Source organism: Convolutriloba macropyga, chromosome 15 (genome assembly GCF_964194025.1).
Source record: "Convolutriloba macropyga chromosome 15, txConMacr16.3, whole genome shotgun sequence".
NCBI lineage: Eukaryota > Metazoa > Xenacoelomorpha > Acoela > Convolutidae > Convolutriloba > Convolutriloba macropyga.
Genome location: NC_134482.1, coordinates 7,003,392 through 7,025,861, shown reverse-complemented (window position 1 = coordinate 7,025,861; position 22,470 = coordinate 7,003,392). Strand labels below are relative to the sequence as shown.

General features: G+C 34.3%; 1 protein-coding gene across 1 annotated transcript in view; it reads left to right on the top strand.

Moving 5' to 3' along the window:
• LOC142354758 (peptidylglycine alpha-amidating monooxygenase-like) overlaps positions 1-22,470 on the top strand; it is a 40,427-nt gene that overhangs the window by 3,793 nt on the left and 14,164 nt on the right. The window contains exon 2 of the mRNA XM_075407140.1: positions 2,834-3,069. Coding sequence (XP_075263255.1) covers positions 2,834-3,069 — 236 coding nt within the window. The remainder of the gene's footprint in view (positions 1-2,833; positions 3,070-22,470) is intronic.

Here is a 22,470-nt window from a genome sequence, read left to right as displayed (position 1 = left end):
TCTTAAATGTGTCAATTCGACCTTTTTGTGTTTATGCTACGAAAGAAAAAAATCATTATGAAGCGTGAAACGTGTTTTTCAATTTTAAATTTTTTTCTAATGAGAGTGTCAGCATAGCCCTGAAATATCAGGTCCCGCACTGAACTCACATTTTTTAAAGCTAAATCATACTAAATCTTGTTCTGTAATTTAATCTGTCAAGTATCTTGATCACGTCAGAAATTATTTTGATCAGAGTAAAAAATCAGTATAACCTAGATTCTCTGATTTATTTTCTGAACTACAGATCAAAACAATACACTGCGGCTTAACTTCTTAATAGAAAAATATACCAGAAAAAGTGCTCAGAATAAAGCTGAACACTCGGAATTTAATATGATAATTACAATAAACAATAAAAAATATTTAGTCCATAAAAAGTTTTCAGTCCAACTATTCAATTTTTTCGCTCAATTTATCCTACTTTTACGTCTTTCATAATGACTATATCTCACTTGGAAGCGAAACAACGGAAATTGTGACAAAACTAGATGATTTCTTTAATCAGGAATCATCCAGACTCCAAAAAAACACCATTCAGTTTTGAACCCCATCCCAGGGATCTATTCAGTTTGTAATAGTATATTATGCAAAATGCGCTCCGGATTGGGGGTGCGAAACACTAGAACCAGATATTCTGGTACACACAACCGATCGTCCACACAATTCTGATAACGTCCTTACATCTTGGGACGCGAGTTTTCATGCAATTTTTCCATACTCAGTCTCTTTTGGTACGATCAAAAGTTTCAACTGCACACAAATTTTGTCTGATCATGGTACAAATCAAGTTTTAATCCCTCAAGTACAAAAAGTGATATGAAAAGATTTTCTGAATTTGTCTTCTCCTAAATGCGTACAAATGGACTTCATATGTACTGATTCAGAACTCAGTTCTCTAGTTATTATGTGAAAGTAAAAATTCAGCTCAGTAATAAAAACATAGAATTATGAAGAAAAGGAAAAGAGTCCTTTTTGAAACGACCACGAGTTATTACGCCAGAACTTGCATGATTTCGTAGAAACACTCAGGATGATATCTTAAAATTTTTGTTAAGCCTAAAACTTATTCCAACTTTATCGAACAGGTCTTTGCGTTATTTTTCAAAATACCACAAAATACGCCACAAAATAAAATCTGTTGTGGTTTCACTGGGCCTCCTGTAAGAGTACAATTTTACTTCTAAGTTGAGTCAAAAGGGGTTCAATTTTGGAGGCAATGTCCAGTTTATAATAGCGCCGGTTAAAAACTCTCGAGTCTGAGGTGCCAGACGGAAGCGACCTCTGATCGGTCTCATTTCCAACGGACACGGTGTTTTTCCAGACCAAATTACAGGGTCTGAGATTTTGTTCGAGCGCACAATAGTGTGACCAGAGTTCACTTTGTTCTGGGGATTGTCTGATCAAAGGTCACTTCCGGATGATAATGGTCTGATCAGAGGTCATTTCCCTCTGGGTAAGTCTTATCTGGGGCGGATTCAAGCGCATATTGGGCTGATCAGAAAAGACTTTGAGCGCAATTGGGTCTAATGAGTGATTAGAGAACATTCCGAGTGCATTTTTGTCTTTCGAGTTTTTGTATTTTTTACTGTGAGATGTTGGTTCTGCCAAGAGGTGACAAAAATCTTTATTCAGATCAGAGACACATCTGGAGTTTGACGGCTATGATCAGAACCAAAGGGGTCCAGCTGACAGCAAATGACGGTCTCCTAAAAAGGAAGTTTTGATTAACTGTAGACCTCGACTTTTCTTGTAGAAAGCTGCCTAAATTCGTCCATTGAGTCAGACAAATGAACTAATGTTAGCCTAAATAAATTTTTTCCTTAGCAAACACCAATTTAGTTTGTTTTTAATATTGCAAACACCAATTATTATGAAATGAAAACCATTCACTGATCAGACTATTTCGAACACAATTGAGTCTGATCAGAGGCACAATAGTCTGATCAGAATTAATTTTGAGCGCAACATCGTCTGGACAATGATCAGGTTTTGGTCGGGGCCATTTTTGATCAATGGTCTGGACAATAGTCTAATTTGGGTCTAATCAGGGTTCATTTTGGTCTGGCAAGGTCTGGTCAGAAACAAATGCGAGTGCTTTTCGAGCGCAAACGGTGTTTCAAGCGCACTTCAGTCGGACCAGCGGACAATTTGGTCTGGGATGGTCTAATCAGAGGTTGTCTGGCACCGTTTGATCAGAGGTAACTTCCGGATGGCACCTCAACCTAGGACTAGAACTTTGGTTGAATTCCTAGTATTGGGCAAATTCAAATCGTGCAAGTAGCATATTCCCGCGCACGACTGCAAAAATTTATCCTAGATTTTAAACTCATCTGTAACTATGGATGATTTTGGGCCTGGTCATGAACTTTTTACTGGAAATGATTTGGTTTTTTTTTCTCGGGATAAAACTGCATATCATACAATTTATATTTAAAAAATAATCCTGGTTGGCAAACCAATAGAACTCAATAATTTATCATGCGCAAATTGGCAACTTTCGGGATATGGCCAATTGTAACGAGTTTTAGTAAGGAAAATCGTTTTGAAATACATCTTAACTCTCTTAATCCGTGCATCACTCGAGTTGATCACACTGATCAGTTTCTTCTTTTACAATACATGAGAGCAACATTCTCATTATCTTTATATTGCCATAATTTATCACTAGAGAAAAAAAAACTCAAATTCAGTTTGAAATGCTCTCGCCTCTGTTTTATGAACGGATTTCAACCGGAAAATTTACTCGCCGCTTATTTTGAAAAACTGCCAGTATTTTTTTTATCTTTTCTAGACAAACATAGAGACAACTTGGGAAAAGTGGTTGCGAAGCATTCTGTCACAATCTTATGGCTCTTCTGCGTCTAAGTCAGCGTACAAGAGAGCAGACACTACTAGTTGGAAGCCAATGCCATCAGTTGTTAGAGATGAAGATTTTCAAATTGACTGGACTGGTGGGGTGATAGGACAACCAGCCAGTGTAGCTGTCTATGACCAAGACTACTTCTACATATTTCACAGAGCCGATAGGTATGACCACTTACCAAAAAAATGAGTCCATATGTCCAGACCGTCCCAGACAAAACATGTCTATGTTTAGACTCAGACCGAACTTACCTATGTCCAGAGTTCCCTGTGCTCAAAATTAAATATAACGAGACTTTCGTGTGTTCCAAACACCTATGTCCAGACTTTCGTGCGTTTATGTCCAGACTTATCGCCATTATTATTCAAATAAAAAATAGAAAACATTTTGATAATGCATCATTTCAAGTACAGATATCTTAGGGTGATGGTTGCGACGAAGTGCCCAATCAGCTTGTATATTTTAAATTAATAAAAGGTGCTCGATGAAAATATTCATTCAAGGGGGTGCCAGCCAACCAGTAATTAAATATTGATTTTGTTTTGCTACTTCAGAAATGATCTATAAATCTAGATGTAAATTTTTCCATTGCAAATCAAATTGTTGATCTCAAAGGAGTTAGTTTTTCCTCGTAGAAAGTTTCCATTTGAGTGAGCACTCAATTAAGAGTGTGTTTAGTCAAACACGGGCTCATCAGTTTTTGGCATTCTTGTTTCAAGAAAGTTTTGTGCGCTCCAGAGTTAATTTGTTCAGACTTTCGTTCGTTCAAAGACTTTCGTGCATAGGTCCAAACTTTCGTGCGTTCAAGTTAGCCGATGTCCAGTCTATGATGCATTCAAAGTTACCTATGTCCAGACTGTCGTGCATTCAAAGTTGCGTATGTCCAGATTATCGAGCGTTCATTCGTGTTTCCAGATCGTGCTTTTTTGAATGCACGACACCTCTCTTGTGCGTTCATTTTGATCCCGACATATCAACTTTTGGTCTGGGACCTCAGTCATGAGAGCTCTCATGGCTGACTCACAAAGGCAGACAAAAAAGTGTTACACTTGCGATTGCAAAGCATAAACTTTACTCTCACTTGCTAAAATTCTTTGACATAACGCCTCATGGATATCAAAAACAATTAATAAAGATAAACGCTAGCTTTAACTAACACGAGATAGCGATGCATCTGTAACACAAATCTTAGTTGATCGGTTAAATTGAGGTGTTTAATGGTATCGAAAGTGTAGGTATGCAAAGTGCTGTAACGTGTTCTGTAAGTGCGGTTACTTTACAGCCCACCCCATCTCTTACAATATTTTGGGCTGAAAAATTTATCTGGATCCACCTAAAAAAAGAAAGCCTAGCTGAATAAAAGCGAAAAAGTTGCAGTAGTTGTTCTACGTTCCAGTTAAATTGGATGCAAAAACTGTTTTCGCTCGAACTGAAAAGGAATTATAGGACAAAGGAATTTTCGCTAGGAAAAATATGCACTTCTCAGAATCTCATAACCATTCATTTCAACCTGCCAAAAGTAATAATTTCAAAAAATAATTATAACAAAAATCAATCAGCCTTTGCCACAAATTAAATGGTAAATCAACAATTCTATCAAAATTTAAATCTTGCTGCTGAAATTTAATTCGACAATTTTGATCAATCTAGAATTACGAATTGCTTGAAATTTTGTTAATTCAAGGGCGCAAATTCAATTGAAGTCGAATATGCATATATTAAAATTTTCCAGCGTGTGACGATTATCTCCAATATGACAATCACCTCAACTTTTAACTCAAAAATCTTTGACTATAATTTTTTTTATAACACCGGTGCTTAATCACAAGAAATTTTGGGATCTTTTTCGTTTGTGCACTACCCCGTACCTTATGCGCCCCTGTTACGGAGCACGAACAATTATAGCACAAAAATATAGCACATGCGTCTGGGGGTTGCAAATAATATGCACCCACTAAGCTGGGGGGAGGGGAGGGCACAAACGGAAGAGATCCAAAGTTTGATCTTTCAAGGTGATAATTCTGATAAGACGTGACCCTTATTATACTCAAGTCACACTTTAGGATGAATAGATTGCGATAAAGAAGAGAGCATTATCAATCCATCTGCCTTTTTTCGGGCACTAATTTAGAGCAAATGGCTCTATGCCATGCAGAGTCATCTACCCGCTGCCCTCCATCTGAACAAGACTAATTAATTAATGTCCTCCATCTGAGCATGAGTTAATATCGAAGGCCCTCCATCTGAGCAAGGTTAATTACTTAATATATCCCCACCTGAGCAGGTATATTTATTGAATGACCCTGATCATGGCTGATTTTTGAGTTTTCTCCATCAAGCAAGGCTAATTAACGAAAGCATTCCATTCGAGCAAGACTATTTATCGAATGCTCTCCATCTGAGCAGGGCTAATTATTGAAGAACCTCCATCTGAGGATGGCTAATTTTTGAATGCCCTCTATGTGAGCCACCCTAGTGATTGAATACCCTGAATCTGCCTTTTATCTGAGCTCTAATTGGGAACAAGTTGGCGCTCTGGCATGCAGAGCCATCTACTCAATACCCTCAATCTGAGCCAGGCTAATTATTTAATGCCCTCCATATGAGCATGACTTATTATTGAATGCACTTCATCTGTGGAGGGCTAATTACTTAATACTCATCTGAGCATGGATAATTAATGAATGCCGTCCATTTTAGCATGGCTGATTATTGAGCGTTCTCCATCAAGCAAGGCTAAATAACGAAAGCATTTCGTTCGAGCAAGACTAGTTATCGAATGCTCTCCATCTGAGCAGGGCTAATTATTGAAAAACCTCCTACTGAGGAAGACTTATTATTGAACGTCCTCCAAGTGAGCCAGCGCAGTTAATGAATGCCCTGCATCTGAGTAGGGCTAATTTTCGAATGCCCTCCATCTGAGTAGAATGCCCTCAATAATGCAAGGCTAATTGTCAAAAACACTCCATCCGAGCTGGTCTAAATGTTTGATGACCTCCACCTGTGAAGGGCTGTTTATTGAATGCCCGGACCGAACTCCAGGTCTATATCAGTACTGTTCAAGCCTAATTCCAAGTCCTATTTCGTTTCCCAGTACTGGACAAGTCTAAATACAAGTCTTACAAGTCTGGCATGTCTTAACCAAGACTTGGATAACACTTGGGAATTGATTCCCAAATAACAACCAACTTTTCAAAAAGTTTTGAGTGCAATTTTCGAATTTCGAAAATTTTCGTCACGTGCCACGTTTTCTGATTTAATTTTTAGCCACTTTCCCGGGCTGCTTTGAGACCACCCGAAACCCATTCAGTACTATCAATTAGCAACCCGGGGGTTCAGAGTAGGCTGTATTAATGAGTTTTCAGGTAGTTATGGGCCGTTTTCAGCCATTTTTCAGCCATTTTAAGCCGAATATTTGCCCTCCATCTGAGGGGCATTAGTTATCAAATCCCTTCAGTAGAACTAAATGTCGCCCACATTAATTGAATTATTTGATGCGAGCGTGCCGTTAGCAGTATGTTGTTGTCTTTTCAACTAAACGTATATTGTCGCGGCAATGAAAAGCACGCAAATTGGGATCAAAGGAGTCCTTTAATGAAGAGTATAGTTGAATCTTTTATTTGTTTAGCTGCAACCTGCGCTGAGCAGACCACAACTAAACAATTAAAATATTCAACTTGATTACTATTCTCAATCCGATAAATGGGACAGCTTTAATCACAATTTTTGTGCTTTCGTTAGCGTGACACTGTACGTTGAGTTCAAAATACAACGGCATTCTACTAGCCTGAATTATTTCAAAAAGGAAACTGTCAATCAAAACTTAATATCAAAAGCATCTGAAACAAACGCGAGAGAAACATAATTTTGTAATCTTTGCATATTTAAACTAGTCATCAAACTGCACCAAACATCAGCGAAGATAGTTCCTTGGATATAGCATTCATCTCTGATACATTTCAGAGAAGATAAACAATATTTTTTTTTCAAACGGTAATATTGAGACTGGGAGCCAGGAGGAAAACAATTAAACGAGATATATGTCGACAGTTTTCAATCATCTGGTTAAGTTTTTGATCCCGAAGAAATCCTGGCTGCTTAACCCAGCAACGGGAGACCATCAATTCTCGATTCCACCAAGTAGCTTCAGGTGTAATGTCTCAGGATACATTGTGTAATCCGCAATTACCTCAGAAGGTGGAATAATAAATTTGTTTTTTTTATAGATTATGTACTTTTATATGTGCCAGCTAGTATCCAAGACAGATTACACACCGCGTAAATTGATGTAGGGGAGACGGGAAACGTTTTTAGATGACACTGGCAAGTTGTGATCTTGATTTAATTTATTAAATTGGTTTTCAGAAGCTAAGGACATGTGATCCACACACATCACTCGGTTCCAACAGGTCATCAATAGAATTCAAAGAAGCCTAGTCTTGTGATGCCTTGAAGCAGTTTAAAGGCACTTGGCCAGAAACTGTTCTAAAAATTTAGCAAAATTCCCCTGTTTGACAAACAGTGGAATTAAAAAACAACAAAAAGCTTAAAGAAATAAAGATCAATAATTGAATGTAACATTAGACACACATAGAGATAAACTGAGATAAATTTTTCTAGTTTGTTTATGTTTTTTGCTTTTATACATTTTGCAAAGTTGGGATTCTACTTAAGATGACGTTGAGTAAAATATTTACCTTTACGCCAATAGATTTAGAACTACAGCCGGTTGCGTTATTAGATGGTTTGCTGGTTCCCTATTTACTTCTCGATTTTGATAGCTTCTCAAGTTCAACACCAGTTATTATTGATTAAATTTCCTCAATCGGGCTCTCATTTCTCAAAACAATAACTAATAAATTCACGTTTTGTTTCAAAAGCAGTTCTTTTATGGTTTGATTCTGATTGCGTTCTCTCACAGTACGAGTTGAATCGAGTATTCTCAAACTGCATATAACTAACCAAATGATTCCGTTAAGATTCCAGGGACTCCAGGGCTGTTATTCACGCTGTGCCATGAAAAAGACATCATATCGAACAATCGGTATTACATAAATCTTACATCAAAACAATAACTGTGAAAAGGGCAGCAATTTATTCACGAACATAAAACGAACATTAAAAGCGCCATAAAATTTTTCAACTTTTCAATTATGTTTTGAACATGCTTGATAACTTTCAAATAGTTGTCAATAAAAACTACAAGGTACTTTACAATAAGGTTTTCGTTCAAAAGTTTCATCATATATATTGTAGGTGGAATGGTAGCTTCATTACTACTGTTACTTATACTAAAAATAAATTCAACTTTTTTTCTTACAATTGCTTGTCAGGGATTCGTGATTCAACCAACCGACAACGTCGTTTACGCGTTCCTGATAATGTTTATTTTTGTTCATTTCATTCTGCAGAAGAACTGTGTGAATCGGAAAACATTTTAATGTCAAGACCATTGAAAAATTGAGTGATCTCAATTATACATAAAATGGAAAGTAGAGGCTTCAGAACTGATCTCTGTGGATCTCCAACTTCAGTTTATCATGATGATAGTTGATTACCTATTATAACTCCTGTCTTCCTGACTTCTGTTTGATAGTTAGGAAGACATCAGTTCTTGTACCAGTCCTCTGAAGCCCAGATCACAGGTGCTTATGATTCACAGTATCAAAAGCTTTTCGTAAATCCAAAATTGTTGCTTTATCAAAAGCTTTTCGTAAATCCAAAAATGTTCCATGTCAAATGCTTTTCGTAAATCCAAAAATGTTGCTGTTTTCGCTGGATTTCAATTCCCAGGACCTTTGTAGTGTATACGTTTATTCCCATGACTAGCAATCTACCAATGACTAGAAATCTAAAAAGTTTTTTTTCTATAATATAATAAATTACAATATATTATGCTATATTCTATTATATATTAAATAATAATATAAGATAATATATTAAAAATTGAAATATTAGGTGTAATCTAGAGTTATTTTAAATTGTCCTTCTTACTCTGCTGACAATTAATCAATCAGCCCTCATAGGAGGCATATGATAATCAGCCCTGATGAGGTCAGTTGTTAATTGGCACAAACTAGACGGAGGGCAGTTATTAACCAACCTAACGCAGATGGAAAGCGGGTATATATCAGCCCTGCCCAGATAAAGGGTAGTCCATAATCATCTCAACTCAGAGAAAAGGAGAATTGTATTTTTTAGCACAAGACATGAAAACCGCCAAACACTGTATGGCTTTCATTTTCCTTGAAAGAGCAATGAAATGCTCTCGAACTAAACTCCGGGTTAGTTCTAGATGTAAAAAAAGCTTCGAAGGTTTCCTGTTCGCATAAACAGTTAAAAAACTGTTAATGGCAGGAGAAAATGAAAAACTCCATTTTTTCCTGTTTTTTGCACTTTTTGGCCAAAGTAAATTCCGTTTCCATTTTTGTTCTATGTCAAAAGTGTTTATACAGCAATTTTTTTATATTAACGTCTGTAAAATCTATTGAGGTATAATGAATTAAAATATAACAACATAAAAGTAAAATGTAAAAGAAAGATATTTAAAAAAAAAACAAAAAAGTCTGTCCTTGAGTTTTTTTATTGGATGCTTGCAATCAAGATGAAACGCCGTCTATACGCCATTTTGATTTATATACTACCTACTAATTCTCCTAAATGTTGTTTTGATATTGTTCGCACTCGGTAATCTCTATTGCTTAGGAAAAGAGGAGATTTTCAAAAAGTGTTAACGTGTAAATTACATTTAGCTTGGTACAAAGATATCCAAACCTCAATTTGATTAAATCAGTTTTGGGCATCATTTGTGATTTCTGGTTCTATTCAGGTAAATTTTCTCCGAAATTGGAGAATAATTCAGACCTATAACTAAAATTGCTGTAAAAAACCGTCAAACATAGCATACATTTGTTAAAATACATTGCAGATCAATAAATTTTCAAATTGACTTGCTTTGCGCTCGCACGAATCTATAAAATTTCAACGGTTTTCGCGCACGATTGGTGTGTCACACCCATTATCCCGTTTGCACTGATTTCATGGGCAATTAAAATAACATGATCAAAAATTTTTACCATGTGAAATCTTTCAGGGTCCAATTTTATAGTGTATAAACTAGTAAAGATTGTATCATGCCTTTTGAAGTTGGCAGAGCGTCGAATCGACATCTTAGACTGCAATAAAAATCCGGGAAACCTTTCTCTTATCGCAACTAACCACATTTTTTCCAGGCTCCGGATGCGAATTAAGAAAACAAACTGGGAAAAAATCGATCATTTTATTTTTAAAAAGGAAGCGTTCGTTGTTTCCTGTTGTTGTCGTGTATTATAACAAATAGGGAAAAGAGCAGAGATAAAGCATTTCATGCCCGGGTCGAGAAAAAAATAGGAAAAACATGTAAGATAAGCGTTGAAATGTTGGTTTTTTCACCGCAAATTTCGTGCATAATTTTGCGATGAAATGGTGTGAGTGCGGTGAAATTATGTAAGTTCACCGCTAGAGTAAGCGGCGAACTTTCAAAAATTACATTTCACCGGTTACTACAATTTATCGTCCTTGCATGGATTCGAACCTCTCACCCCCTAAAGTGTATCCTAACTTCGTTGAAAAATAGATAAATCGTAGCGTTTTCTAAGCGGTGAATTTATGTTATTTCACCACTAAGTTAAGCGATGAATTTGTGTAATTTCATCGCATTGACTGCTGATCTCACACAATTTTAACACTTTTTTAAGTGTTTAGTTTATGTAATTTCACCACTAAGGTAAGAGGTGTTTTTATGTAATTTTGTCGCATTATCCGCATAATTTGGACAATGTAATTTCACCACTAAGGTAAGAGGTGTTTTTATGTAATTTCGTCGCGTTATCCGCTTATCTTACATAATTGGGACAATTTTTTTCAAAGCGGTGAATTTATGTAATTTTACCGCTAAATTCAGCGGTGAAATTCAGTAATTTCACCGCTACCAGGCGACAAAATGTTTTTCACCACATTCACCGCCTGATTTATGTAATTCACCGCTTATCTTACAAAATTTTCCGCATTCACCGCTTATCTTACATAATTTTGCGTTGAATGGCGTTGACACCTCAACCCTGGTGGCAATTGCACCTTTCTTTTCCTTTAGAGGAAACCACTGCTTATTGTAAAGCCTTAAATTACGTCCTTCCAAAATACCGGATTACCTTCGTCTGAGAAGTCCATTGAGAGAAATTATTTCTTCGACGAGTTTTAGAAGATGCATTAGTTATGTGGATACGCGAATATTTCGTATTATATCTAAAGCATTTCCTTCTCTCAGTTGATAAGAAACGTAAAATATTTATTAGGGATTATAATCCGGGTCGGGGTGTCACCGCAAATTTATTTAAGATAGGCGGTGAATGCGGTGAAATTACATAAATCAGCGGTGAATGCGATGCGAAATCCTTTATCGCTTGGTAGTGGTTAAATTACATAATTTTAACACTGAATTTATTGTTGAAATTACATAAATGCACCGCTTTGAAAAAGAAGTGTCCAAGCTATGTAAGATAGGCGGTGAATGCGGTGAAATTACATAAATCAGCGGTGAATGCGATGCGAAATCCTTTATCGCTTGGTAGCGGTTAAATTACATAATTTTAACACTGAATTTATTGTTGAAATTACATAAATGCACCGCTTTGAAAAAGAAGTGTCCAAGCTATGTAAGATAGGCGGTGAATGCGGTGAAATTACATAAATCAGCGGTGAATGCGATGCGAAATCCTTTATCGCTTGGTAGCGGTTAAATTACATAATTTTAACACTGAATTTATTGTTGAAATTACATAAATGCACCGCTTTGAAAAAGAAGTGTCCAAGCTATGTAAGATAGGCGGTGAATGCGATGAAATTACATATTTTCTCCTCTTAACATAGTGGTGAACTTAAATTTATTCAACACTCAGATAAAAAGGTTAAAATTGTGTGAGAACTCAAGAATCTCAATTGAAACGAAGTTAGGCCTTCTCTACCGGTCTTTGTGAGGCTTTGAGCGAAAAATTAGCAAGAAATTTCTTTTATTACGGAAAATGGAAGCTTATTGATGCTTCCCATTCAGGCTTTTACCAGAGTATTTGCACTCAAAGAATTGCCACATATCACATATTTGCACTTTTCAGATGCTCGCCTGAAAATTGAATTCCTGCCTATAATTATTTAAATTTTATCAAAATTCACAATGAAACCAGCAAAACCCTAATACTCCTGAAAATCTTTTCATATTCCCAGACCAGACATTTTTAAATTTTTTTTATTGTTAGAAGATTTTTATTGCAAATATCAGATAAGTTATCAGATTTTTATTACTCAGATGATTTTTTAAAGAGTCAAATTACTTTTCAGACAGCCCATGGATCTTGTGTTTTGACCTTACATACGATTGATTTCACGCCAAATTATTAGTTCACAATTGTTATATCTATCTACTGTTTTTGGTTTTTGTCTGTTTTGTTTTCCTTCATTGTTCAGTTTTTACATTAACATTAGGTGACAAAAAGTTTATGTAAAAGGTGTGAATATCTCTGCAATGGATAAAAAAAACCCATCTATTTGGGCGAATAAAAATTGTCATTATTCCTACATTGGATCAAGCGATCTCCACTCTGATGGGCCAATTTTTTAAAGATGAGAATACTCAACAAGGAAGCCTGTACTGAAATATTGTTGCTGATCTCCGAAGAGCGGTGAATGATAAAAATTGTATGAGTTACTGAATGCTAAAGACAAACCCTGCGCTGGGAAAGAACGACTATCAGTAAACACATCCAACTGCTTGGTGTTTTTTGAAAGTAGCAGATACGTCTCCAAGTACTTCGATTTCTTGAGGAAGAAATATGAATCCCTTTTTGTGCAGTTCTCTTGGAGGCAAAATTTTTGTTTGTTCATCTGCTGCATCAGGTGCGTTTCTTTTTAGTCGCAAAAGTGAGAGAGATGTATTGCAGCGACGAAGTAACAATTACATCAAAAACAGCAAGTGATTGGCTTTCTGGTTTGTAGGTTGTGATTGGAGGCTGTTGATATCAACTACTTTTATGAGGCTCGCGGAAGAGCAAGCAGACATTTTTTTTCTCGAATTCTGTCATGACCTGCAATTTCTGTTTTACCCAACTGGCACCAACTGTCTGCATTGTAGACAGGAACATCCAACTTGTAAAATGCTGTAACCTCAAACACATTTGGTGCAAAATTTAGCCCAGGGGCTAGAAAAAGTGGAGCAGACAACCATGCTCCTGAATGCCGAACAGACAATGAGAGATGTCGGAAGGGAGAGTTTCTTTTTCAGAAGCTAGATTTTCTTTGAGACCTTGAATTTTGTTCTTACCCAAAGCATGTTGGATTGTCTTCTCCGAAACGCTTGTAATGTCCAGTTGTGCTATACTGGAGTGAATTCCTGAAAATTATTGCAGTTTTTTGGGTTTCCACCGCTTATTTTTGGAACAAGATCTTCAGAGGACAAAACAAAACCAACTCATGATGCCTTTTTCTTGTCATGACATTGGTCAACACACAACCCTGATAGGGATGAGGGTAGGGATATTTGAATCGAAGACTTTTCTGAAAGAACAACTCCAATCATATTTTCATTTTTTGCGCTGTTGGGCATCAAATTCTTTTCAGGATTTAATAAAGGATCTGACGAGAGTTTGGCAACGCAAGAAAATCAAAGTTTTTTGAGGGTCAATGCAGTGGCGTACGATACTTAAGGCGCACAGAGGGTCATCAAAGTACTCCAAACGTTCAGAAAATTTCTTTGTTTTCTCTATTTTTTCGTTAAAATTCATACAGACAAAATTCTGTTATCCTAACAAAGCTTTGAGGACCTCAATACCCGATATATCATTTCGCTTTGGTCTTATATCAAGTCTGTCTAAGTCTACCATGGACCACAGTTCAACACTGTCGTGGAGGCCTCGATCAAGTCCCAGCTTGCATAGAAGGTTTGGTATCCCTGGATGAATTCGAATGGTTAACTTATATGAACCTACAAGTTTAGGCGATGCATCCTCTTGCGTGTTTTTCTTCAAAATTTGCAAGCGCCTACAAGTTAATCATTCGACTAACAAGCTCTTTTAGTAAACCATTTGACTTACATGTTCTTATAAATTAACAATTAGACTTCAAGGCTCCTGAAAGTTAACCATTTGACTCAGTAACTTGTTACCATTTAATTATTCGACTATACTTTTTTGTTATTATTTAAGTTCTTACAGGATATATTGAAGCAAAAAATTTTAAAAAAAAACGCCGCAAGATATGAAAATAAACAGAAGTTTAAACAAAAAAATATAAAATGGTAAAACGTGTATTGAAATTATGAAATATTAGAAAGGTATAAAAACGAAACGTAGCTAAATTTTTTCGATAAAAATGCTGACATATGGAATCGAAACTTCAATCAAAATCGTAAGGGATATAATATATTGGAACATTTTTTAAAAAACAATCACATAGAAGCGAACGGAGATCTACTATTTATTAATTGAATTGGAGTAGGAGCTCATGAGTTGATAAAATTGAAAAGTAAACGTTTTGTCAACTTAGTTTACATTATTTTATGTTATCAGCAGCTAACTCCCATGCGTTTTCTACAGTTAATGCCTGAAATTTAAACTAATTTAACCAAGAAGAGGTGAGCTCAACGAGACAGAAATCGCAAGACAACTGCAAGTTAGCCATTCCACTAGCAAGGTATTCTTTTTTATACATAGAATTGCAAGTTTTAACAATTTAATCATTCGACTTGCAAAATCTTACAAGTTAACCATCATTTGCGAGAAACTTGTAATTTCTTACAACCTAACCATCCGTTGCAAAAACTTTAAGGTTTTTACACGTTAAGCACTCGGTCTCAACCCAGGATGGCAGTTTTTTTTTAGTAGAGTTGAAAAACTCAAAGCAAAATATGATGTCACTCCATAGGATTCCAATTGGTCTTTTTATAAGTGAGACTAAGTCAAAACTCTGCAATAAACAATAAACACGGACATTTTTAACACCGTATTGAAACCAATAAAATTAGTAGCTTTTAAAGACTCTTAAAAACTATGGAATACTCAAGTTTTTCAATTGTTAGCTTTGGTCTCATTTAATCTCTTTGAAAAAGGTCCATTTAACGCTCCTATTTCGGGCCTCAAATTTTCTTGAGATGTTTTCTTTATATCCGTATATGATAGTCTTAAATGCTGCAATTAAGAAGTTTAAAGGCCATGTTGGGCCCTTATTTCCATTTAGGATTTTATTGTATCTTCTTATTCAATTTTTAGTGAAGACGAATTTGTATAATTGGAAAATACTACAAGAAAAATTATAGACTTGGTGAAGTAATTATGCTGATAAAAGATAGTAAATATGCTGATATGCCAAGGTCGCCTACAGATAGAGGAAAAACTGCGGAATTATCGACCATCAGAACTAATGAGGGCAAGCCAGTGACCAGTTGAGAATACTCTCGATTAACTAAAACAAAGAAACTTTCTCAATTTCTTAAATATATTTCTCACTTGGGCTAATTTTATTGGACTCAAAAAGATTGAATTGGATCTTTTGCGTATTTTCCCAAACTATAAAATAATGAAGATAATGATAAAAATTGGCTTTTGTACACATTAAAAAATTGAAGGCATTAAAAAATTGCATCCAAAAACGCTCAAATAATAGCCCGATAATAACTAATTATATTGTAACGAAAATATAATTGTCACAAAATCTATTCTAAATCCTAGTGAGATGGCAATTATACATCAGAGCAACTCTGAAAATTATTATAAAAAGTCATTATAAAAGTAAGTGTGTATCAGGCTAAAAGAAAAAAATACAAAAATCAGGTATTATTGACCAGTATTGAAAACTCAGAAAATTTCTTATGAGAGCTTAAGTCCTAAAGATAAATCAGGTATTATTGACCAGTATTGAAAACTCAGAAAATTTCTTATGAGAGCTTAAGTCCTAAAGATATTAGTCAAAATACATAACCAACGAAAAGGTATGATCAGTTCAGCGAAAAATGACAATATTTATAAGAAATGAGACTAAGTTAGATAATTGCCCAATCAGACACAAAAACAGAGTTGCAACAATAGTTTTAAATTTTGGAAATGGTTCATCTGATCGTTAACTGTATTCGGAAAATTTTGAACTGAATGATTTATACATCCAATGGAAGCAATGAGATCTTTCATTATCTGGCATGTTTTAAACAACTGCAAAAAGAACACAAAAAGAACAAGATACGCAGGCAGTGATTAAAAGATTCCAATAAATTTTGCGAACGTTGTTCCATCCGTCAAAACAATAATGTGTTTACCATGAATATTCAATAAATTCCATTGCACGTTCTTTGAACGTCATTTGGAACTGTCATTATTGTGATATTTTGCCAGGAAGCAAAAAGTAGCCTCAAATATTGGCAAATTAAAAAAATATAAGTTATTTAAAAACTTGCGTTAAAAAGGCCAAGAAGACATTCGTTGCAAAAATTAAACCATCGCCATGGTGCTCTTTCCTCACGGTTCAGGATTCGCTCTATCTGAAAAAATTCTAGATAGACTTCCAACCGAGCCTGCGGTTATTATAGCACAAATGTGCATACCGTATCTCAATAAACTTCATACGTACGTCTTAAACATAGCCCTGTGCGACGTAGGTCCTGCTCTGTAAAAAGCTTGTCTTTGTCCATTGGGATTCTTGCTTTGACTTCATTAACGTCAGTGAGATTTGTGCAAAAGTCTACTCCTACGTTGTGGATGCACGAGACTTTTTCAGCGGATTTTCTGCCAACTCGTTTCTCAAGCTTATCTTTACTGAATTCCGGGAATTTTAAAATATTTGATTAACCACTTGATCAACCGTTTTGTTGAAGTCGATATATAACAAGAATTTTCACGTTTCTTAAGGTAGTTTATCATTATTGTCTTAAAGCTGTAATAGCTTCCCCTGTACCATGTCTTGGAGGAAAACCTTTGCTGCATTCAAAAAAATTAGCAGTTACTTATTTAAAAATGGAAAAATGGAGATTTTTGTTCGCTGAAACTGAGCTACAGGTTACAAACTATGATATAAGAGATGCATTATTGAGAAATTCCATGATATTTTGAAACAAACACAAAAGTTATCAGAGCCACTAGATATCAAAGTACTTTAAGGTATTGCTTTAATTGTTCCAATTAAGGAAGCCAACTAGATTTTTGGTTTTTGATCATAAGTTTTGAGACTGCAAAAAGGATAAAAAGCGCAGGCAGAAGACAAGAACTTTCTTTAAATTTTAAAAACAGTTTTACAAAGCATTGATAACCATTTGATCATACTCAAAGCTAATTTGAGAGGTTCATTGCAGCTCATTGCGATGTATATGGGATTTGCCTATATTGAACCTTGATTTTAATTCTTTCTCGTTATTATTTGACATTAAAAAATAGAGTTAAAAAATTGAAAACAAGATCGAGCCTCAATACAATTTGGACAACTAATGATTAAAACTGTTTCACGTAGAGACTAAATTAAACCCTGATGTAGATGCGCGTCAAACAGAACTGCTATTTTTTCAGCTAATTGCAAATAGGCAATTTGGCGAATTAAACTTTTTGATATTTAATTATTAGTTTTGGATAGATATTGGGTTAAGTAAGATAACGGGCAAAATTTCATTTCAAAAGTAGAATTTTTTCCGTTTGCCCCCTCCCCCACACCAGATGCACGTGCAAAATGTTTAGATGATGATTTAATTTGTGACAGCACCTGCTCTGTATTTCGAGGATGCATAACGTAATAGGGGTCAAAAATTTTAATAAAATCACAAAGTTACTCTTATAAGATGAAGAAGCATCACTGGCTCCCCATCGGAATTTCAAAAAGATTGTGGTAGCAGTTTTCTGGTCTCTACTTCTTTTATAGTTAAATTAAAAAATTAATATAAAAATCATTCAGCAACTGTCCTATAACCTTAGAGCAAAAACCAACAACACTATCCATAATAGTTTTTTATCAAAGTTAACAACAATTTGGGATGAAATTCTGAATAATCGGATGAAAATTAAATGAAGATGCTTTTCTATTCAGAAAAATTTTAACATTGATATATCACGGAAACAACAAACTTCAAAAAATATCTTCATGCATCATGTCTTTAATGATGCAGCTCACGATTCTTTACGACGAAAATATCGGTCGGTCAAAACTGACTACACACAAAATAGCAAGACAATGCCTGGAAAACAATCCAACGAATTGAATAAAAACATACAACTTCTGTATTTGACCAGTGGATGAACTGAACAATGACAGCCAAAGTGACCAGAAACCTCATAAGTTGAGAAAATAAAAAAATAAAATAAGCTGAAAAAATTTAAACACTGCTGAAATGCTTTCATTTTTTTAATCGTGAAGGCCCTACTTTAGCCGTTTAAATCAATCTATTAATCCACACAAAAGCATTCAGAACGGTTTGTTAAGATAAAAAATTGCTGGCCATTAAAGAAAAACTATGACAAAATCATTGACACTAAATTTGAAGTTCGTAATATCTAGAGAATGTTTGTAAATTCTGCTATGCAAATATGTTCAGAGCCTTTTTAATCGTTCTAGTTACCCAGTTTCATTGAACTTTCTAAATCGATGGTTAAAGAAAAAAATACGTTTTTGAAGAATCAATTGTAAATTTTGTTTGCATGTTGTTACAATTCGCTAAGCTTAAAATCATTACTTTCTCTCTAGAAATTATACCTTGATCAATGATCAAGCCTTGGAAAACCTAACTGGCCCTTTGACATAGATAAATTCGGAATATGGTAATTTTTTTTTGGAAAATGGAAAAATGTCAATTCGAGGAGAAATTCCTTTTTGAAATCTTGAAAACCATTTCATTACACGATAACTATGCAGAAACCTATTGCAATACGCTATAATAGGTTTTACGGCCCCCTTGGGCTGAATAAACCCTAAAACGCACAAACGCACCAAAAATTTTAAAATAATTGAAAAAATAATTGCAAAACTTCGTTACAGTAAACTTTTAAAAGCCAATAAAAAAAACTTGAAAGAAAACAAAAAAGATCACGAATAAATAATCAGATTGACGAAAAAATTGTCAGATTTTCTGCTATATCAAGGAAAAAAGGACCTATATTGCAATTTAATCCACGCAGAGCTTTATCTGTTTTCCTGTTTCAAACCTCAAAGTCATGGAAAACTGTGTAAAATTATCTTACAGAAGGACAGTAGAGCACCATTACAATCCAAAATCTTTCAAGTCTCCGATGTCTCACCAACTTTCATTATATTCTGAACTATAATTGAAATTGTTTTTTTTCTTTGCTTTTCATTGTCCCATAAAGCAAATTTTTATCAGTTATGAAAACTAAGTTATGTTTCAATTGTCGAAGAAGAGCAGTTTTTTGCTTTTAGATGTAAGAATTGCTCAGAGAAAAAAAATTTTCAATTAAAATTTAAATTGTTAAAAAAATGAATGGTTTTGAACAATGCGTTCATCGTCAGGTTTGGCAGTCAAGTAAAATGATTTACAAAGTAAATGAAGTTGTCTTTGACTCTATCTATTGAATTCTCAGAGAAGTATTAAAACGATGACGAATTTTTGAAAATTTTTACAGTTAAACTCATATTTACAACAGTTTATTAACATTTTTCACCCAAAAACTATTTCAATCTTTATTGGGGAGTTTTCTGAATTCCCGGGTGTACTGTTTTCTATTCAAGAAAAGGAGTTTTTACAATCATTCTTATCTGTTGTTACTCTTTATTTGTTGGGTTTGACAAAAATTTCACTTAACATGTACAAGAATGATTTTTGAATTTAAAATGTCAAGATGTTTGCATTTGAACTATAATTCGACGTCATTTCCCGTCCGCGGTGCTCATGGCGCATATTTAGTTGCTGTATCAGATTTTTGAAGTTGATCGGTTCAATATTCATCTGTTTTTCAACCACCTGGCATTTCTCCTATTCAATGATATGCGAGCCACCACAACATTCATCGATGGGTTGTCTCACAGGGGAAATTTTCTTTTCATGCTCCAGAATTCTAGTAATAAAATTTCTTGTATTTTTATCATATCAAAACTCTGTTCAGTAGTTTTCACGGCTCAATTTCTTGTATTTTTAATCATATCAAAATTCTGTTCAGTAGTTATCACGGCTCAATTTCTTGTATTTTTAATCATATCAAAATTCTGTTCAGTAGTTATCACGGTTCATGTTCTTGTATTTATTATCATATCAAAAACCGGAAGTTTATTTAAATGAGATTTAATTTCTCGATTTTTATTATCATATCAAAACTCAGAGATTTATTTGAGACTCAATGCCGAAAGAGGAAATATTCATTTTATTGAAATTTTCGGAAACAATGAGGAACAGTTAGTAAACTTTTTTTTGTTAAAACAATTGAATTGAAAATATAACACAGGGTTTATATATATATTACAAGTTTAAAAATATGTATACAAAATTACCACAATGTTGAAAATCAAAATTAGTGGTTCCGTTTTTTAAAGGTATTTTGTCAATAATTTTGTCAAAAAATCCTCAATCGACTTATATAAAACACTTATTAACTGGATTTATATATATATATATATATATATATATATATATATATATATATATATATATATATATATATATATATATATATATATATATATATATATATCTTACACTTATATATACAAAATTACTACAATGTTAAAAGTCAAAATTAGTGGTTCCGTTTTTTAAAGGTAAAAAAATTACTTTGGAAGCCACCAACGTTCCTTTCCAACAGTACAAGTTTGAATTGTTCGAGCAGATGCTGTTTTAACCTGCGTATAAACTTTGAGCGTGATCTTATAGTCAGGACTTCACACGGAAGTTTGTTCCATTTTTGGATGCTTCTTTTTTTTAATGATCGACTGTTCGACCTTAGGAGAATTAGCTGTTCAGTTCTGTTGTTTTTCCTTACTAAGACATTACCACTTAGAAAAAAAAACACTCAGTGCCGTCTGACTTCAATAATGAAATATCATTCCTAAGTTTTGAAACACTCATCTGGCTTAAGAAAAGTTCAGCAGGCAAAATGTCAGATTTTACTAAGAGATTTGTAGATCACTCAAACTTTCTTCTCATATGGCAAACTTTAATTGCCCAATTGATTTGTCGATTAATTAGCTGCATTGAAGAGAAATTCAAGTTCTGAAAAAAATAGAGCACTGAATGTTAAATGAGAAAGGACTTGCGGTTTGAATAGTATCAATCGTGCTTTCAGAGGTAACTGATAACGTAAAAGGTAAATGGATCTAATGGCTGTGGCCATATTTCATAGGACATTGTTGAGTTGTACATGAAAATTTAATTTAGAATCAATCATTATACCCAATTATCTGGAAAGACTTTGTGGTTTAATTTCTTGTCCCCCCCGAAAAAAACAATGTTTAATAATTTCAAATTTGGTCGTGTTTGTTCGCCAAATTGGCCCCTTAAGATAAATAAGTTCGCAATATGGTATTTTTTTGGAGATTGGAAAAATCTCAATTCGAGGAAAAGTGGCAGAAATTCCTTTTTGAAATCTTGAAAACCATTCCAATACCCGAAAACTATGCAGAAACCTATTGCAAAACACTATATTAGGTTTTACAGCCCCCTTGGGCTGGATAAACCCTAAAACGCCCAAACGCACCAAACATTTTGAATTAATTGAAAAAATATTTGCAAAATTTCGTTACAGTAAACTTTTAAAACCAATCAAAAATTGAAAAAAAAATAAAAAAGACTGACAAGTAAATAATCAGATTGACGAAAAAATGTCAGATTTTCTGCTATATCTAGGAAAAAAGGACCTATATTGCAATTTAATCCACGCAGAGCTTTATCTGTTTTTCCTGTTTCAAAACTCAAAGTAATGGAAAACTGTGTAAAATTATCTTACAGAAGGAAAGTAGAGCACCATTACAATCCAAAATCTTTCAAGTCTCCGATGTCTCGCCAACTTTCATTTTATTCTGAAATTTTACCACAACCATAATTGAAATTGTTTTTTTCTTTGCTTTTCGTTTTCCTATAAAGCAAATTTTTGTCAGCTATGAAAACTAAGTTATGTTTCAATTGTCGAAAAAGAGTAGTTTTTTGTTTTTAGATGTAGGAATTGTTCAGAGAAAAAAATTTCATTTAAAATTTAACTTGTTAAAAAAATGAATGCTTTCGAAGTATGCGTTCATCGTCAGCTTTGGCAGTCAAGTAAAATGAAATAAAAAGTTAATGAAATTGTCTTTGACTCTGATGAAATTTTTGCAGTTAAGCTCATATTTACAACAGTTTATTGACAATTTTTACTCAAAAATTATTTCAATCATTATTCGGGAGTTTTCTGAATTTCCGGGTGTACTGTTTTCTATTGAAGAAAAGGAGTTTTTACTATCATTCTTATCTGTTATTACTCTTTATTTGTTGGGTTTGACAAAAATTTCAATTAACATGTACAAGAATGATTTTTGAATTTCAAATGTCAAGTTGTTTGCATTTGAACTATAATTCGATGTCATTTCCCGTC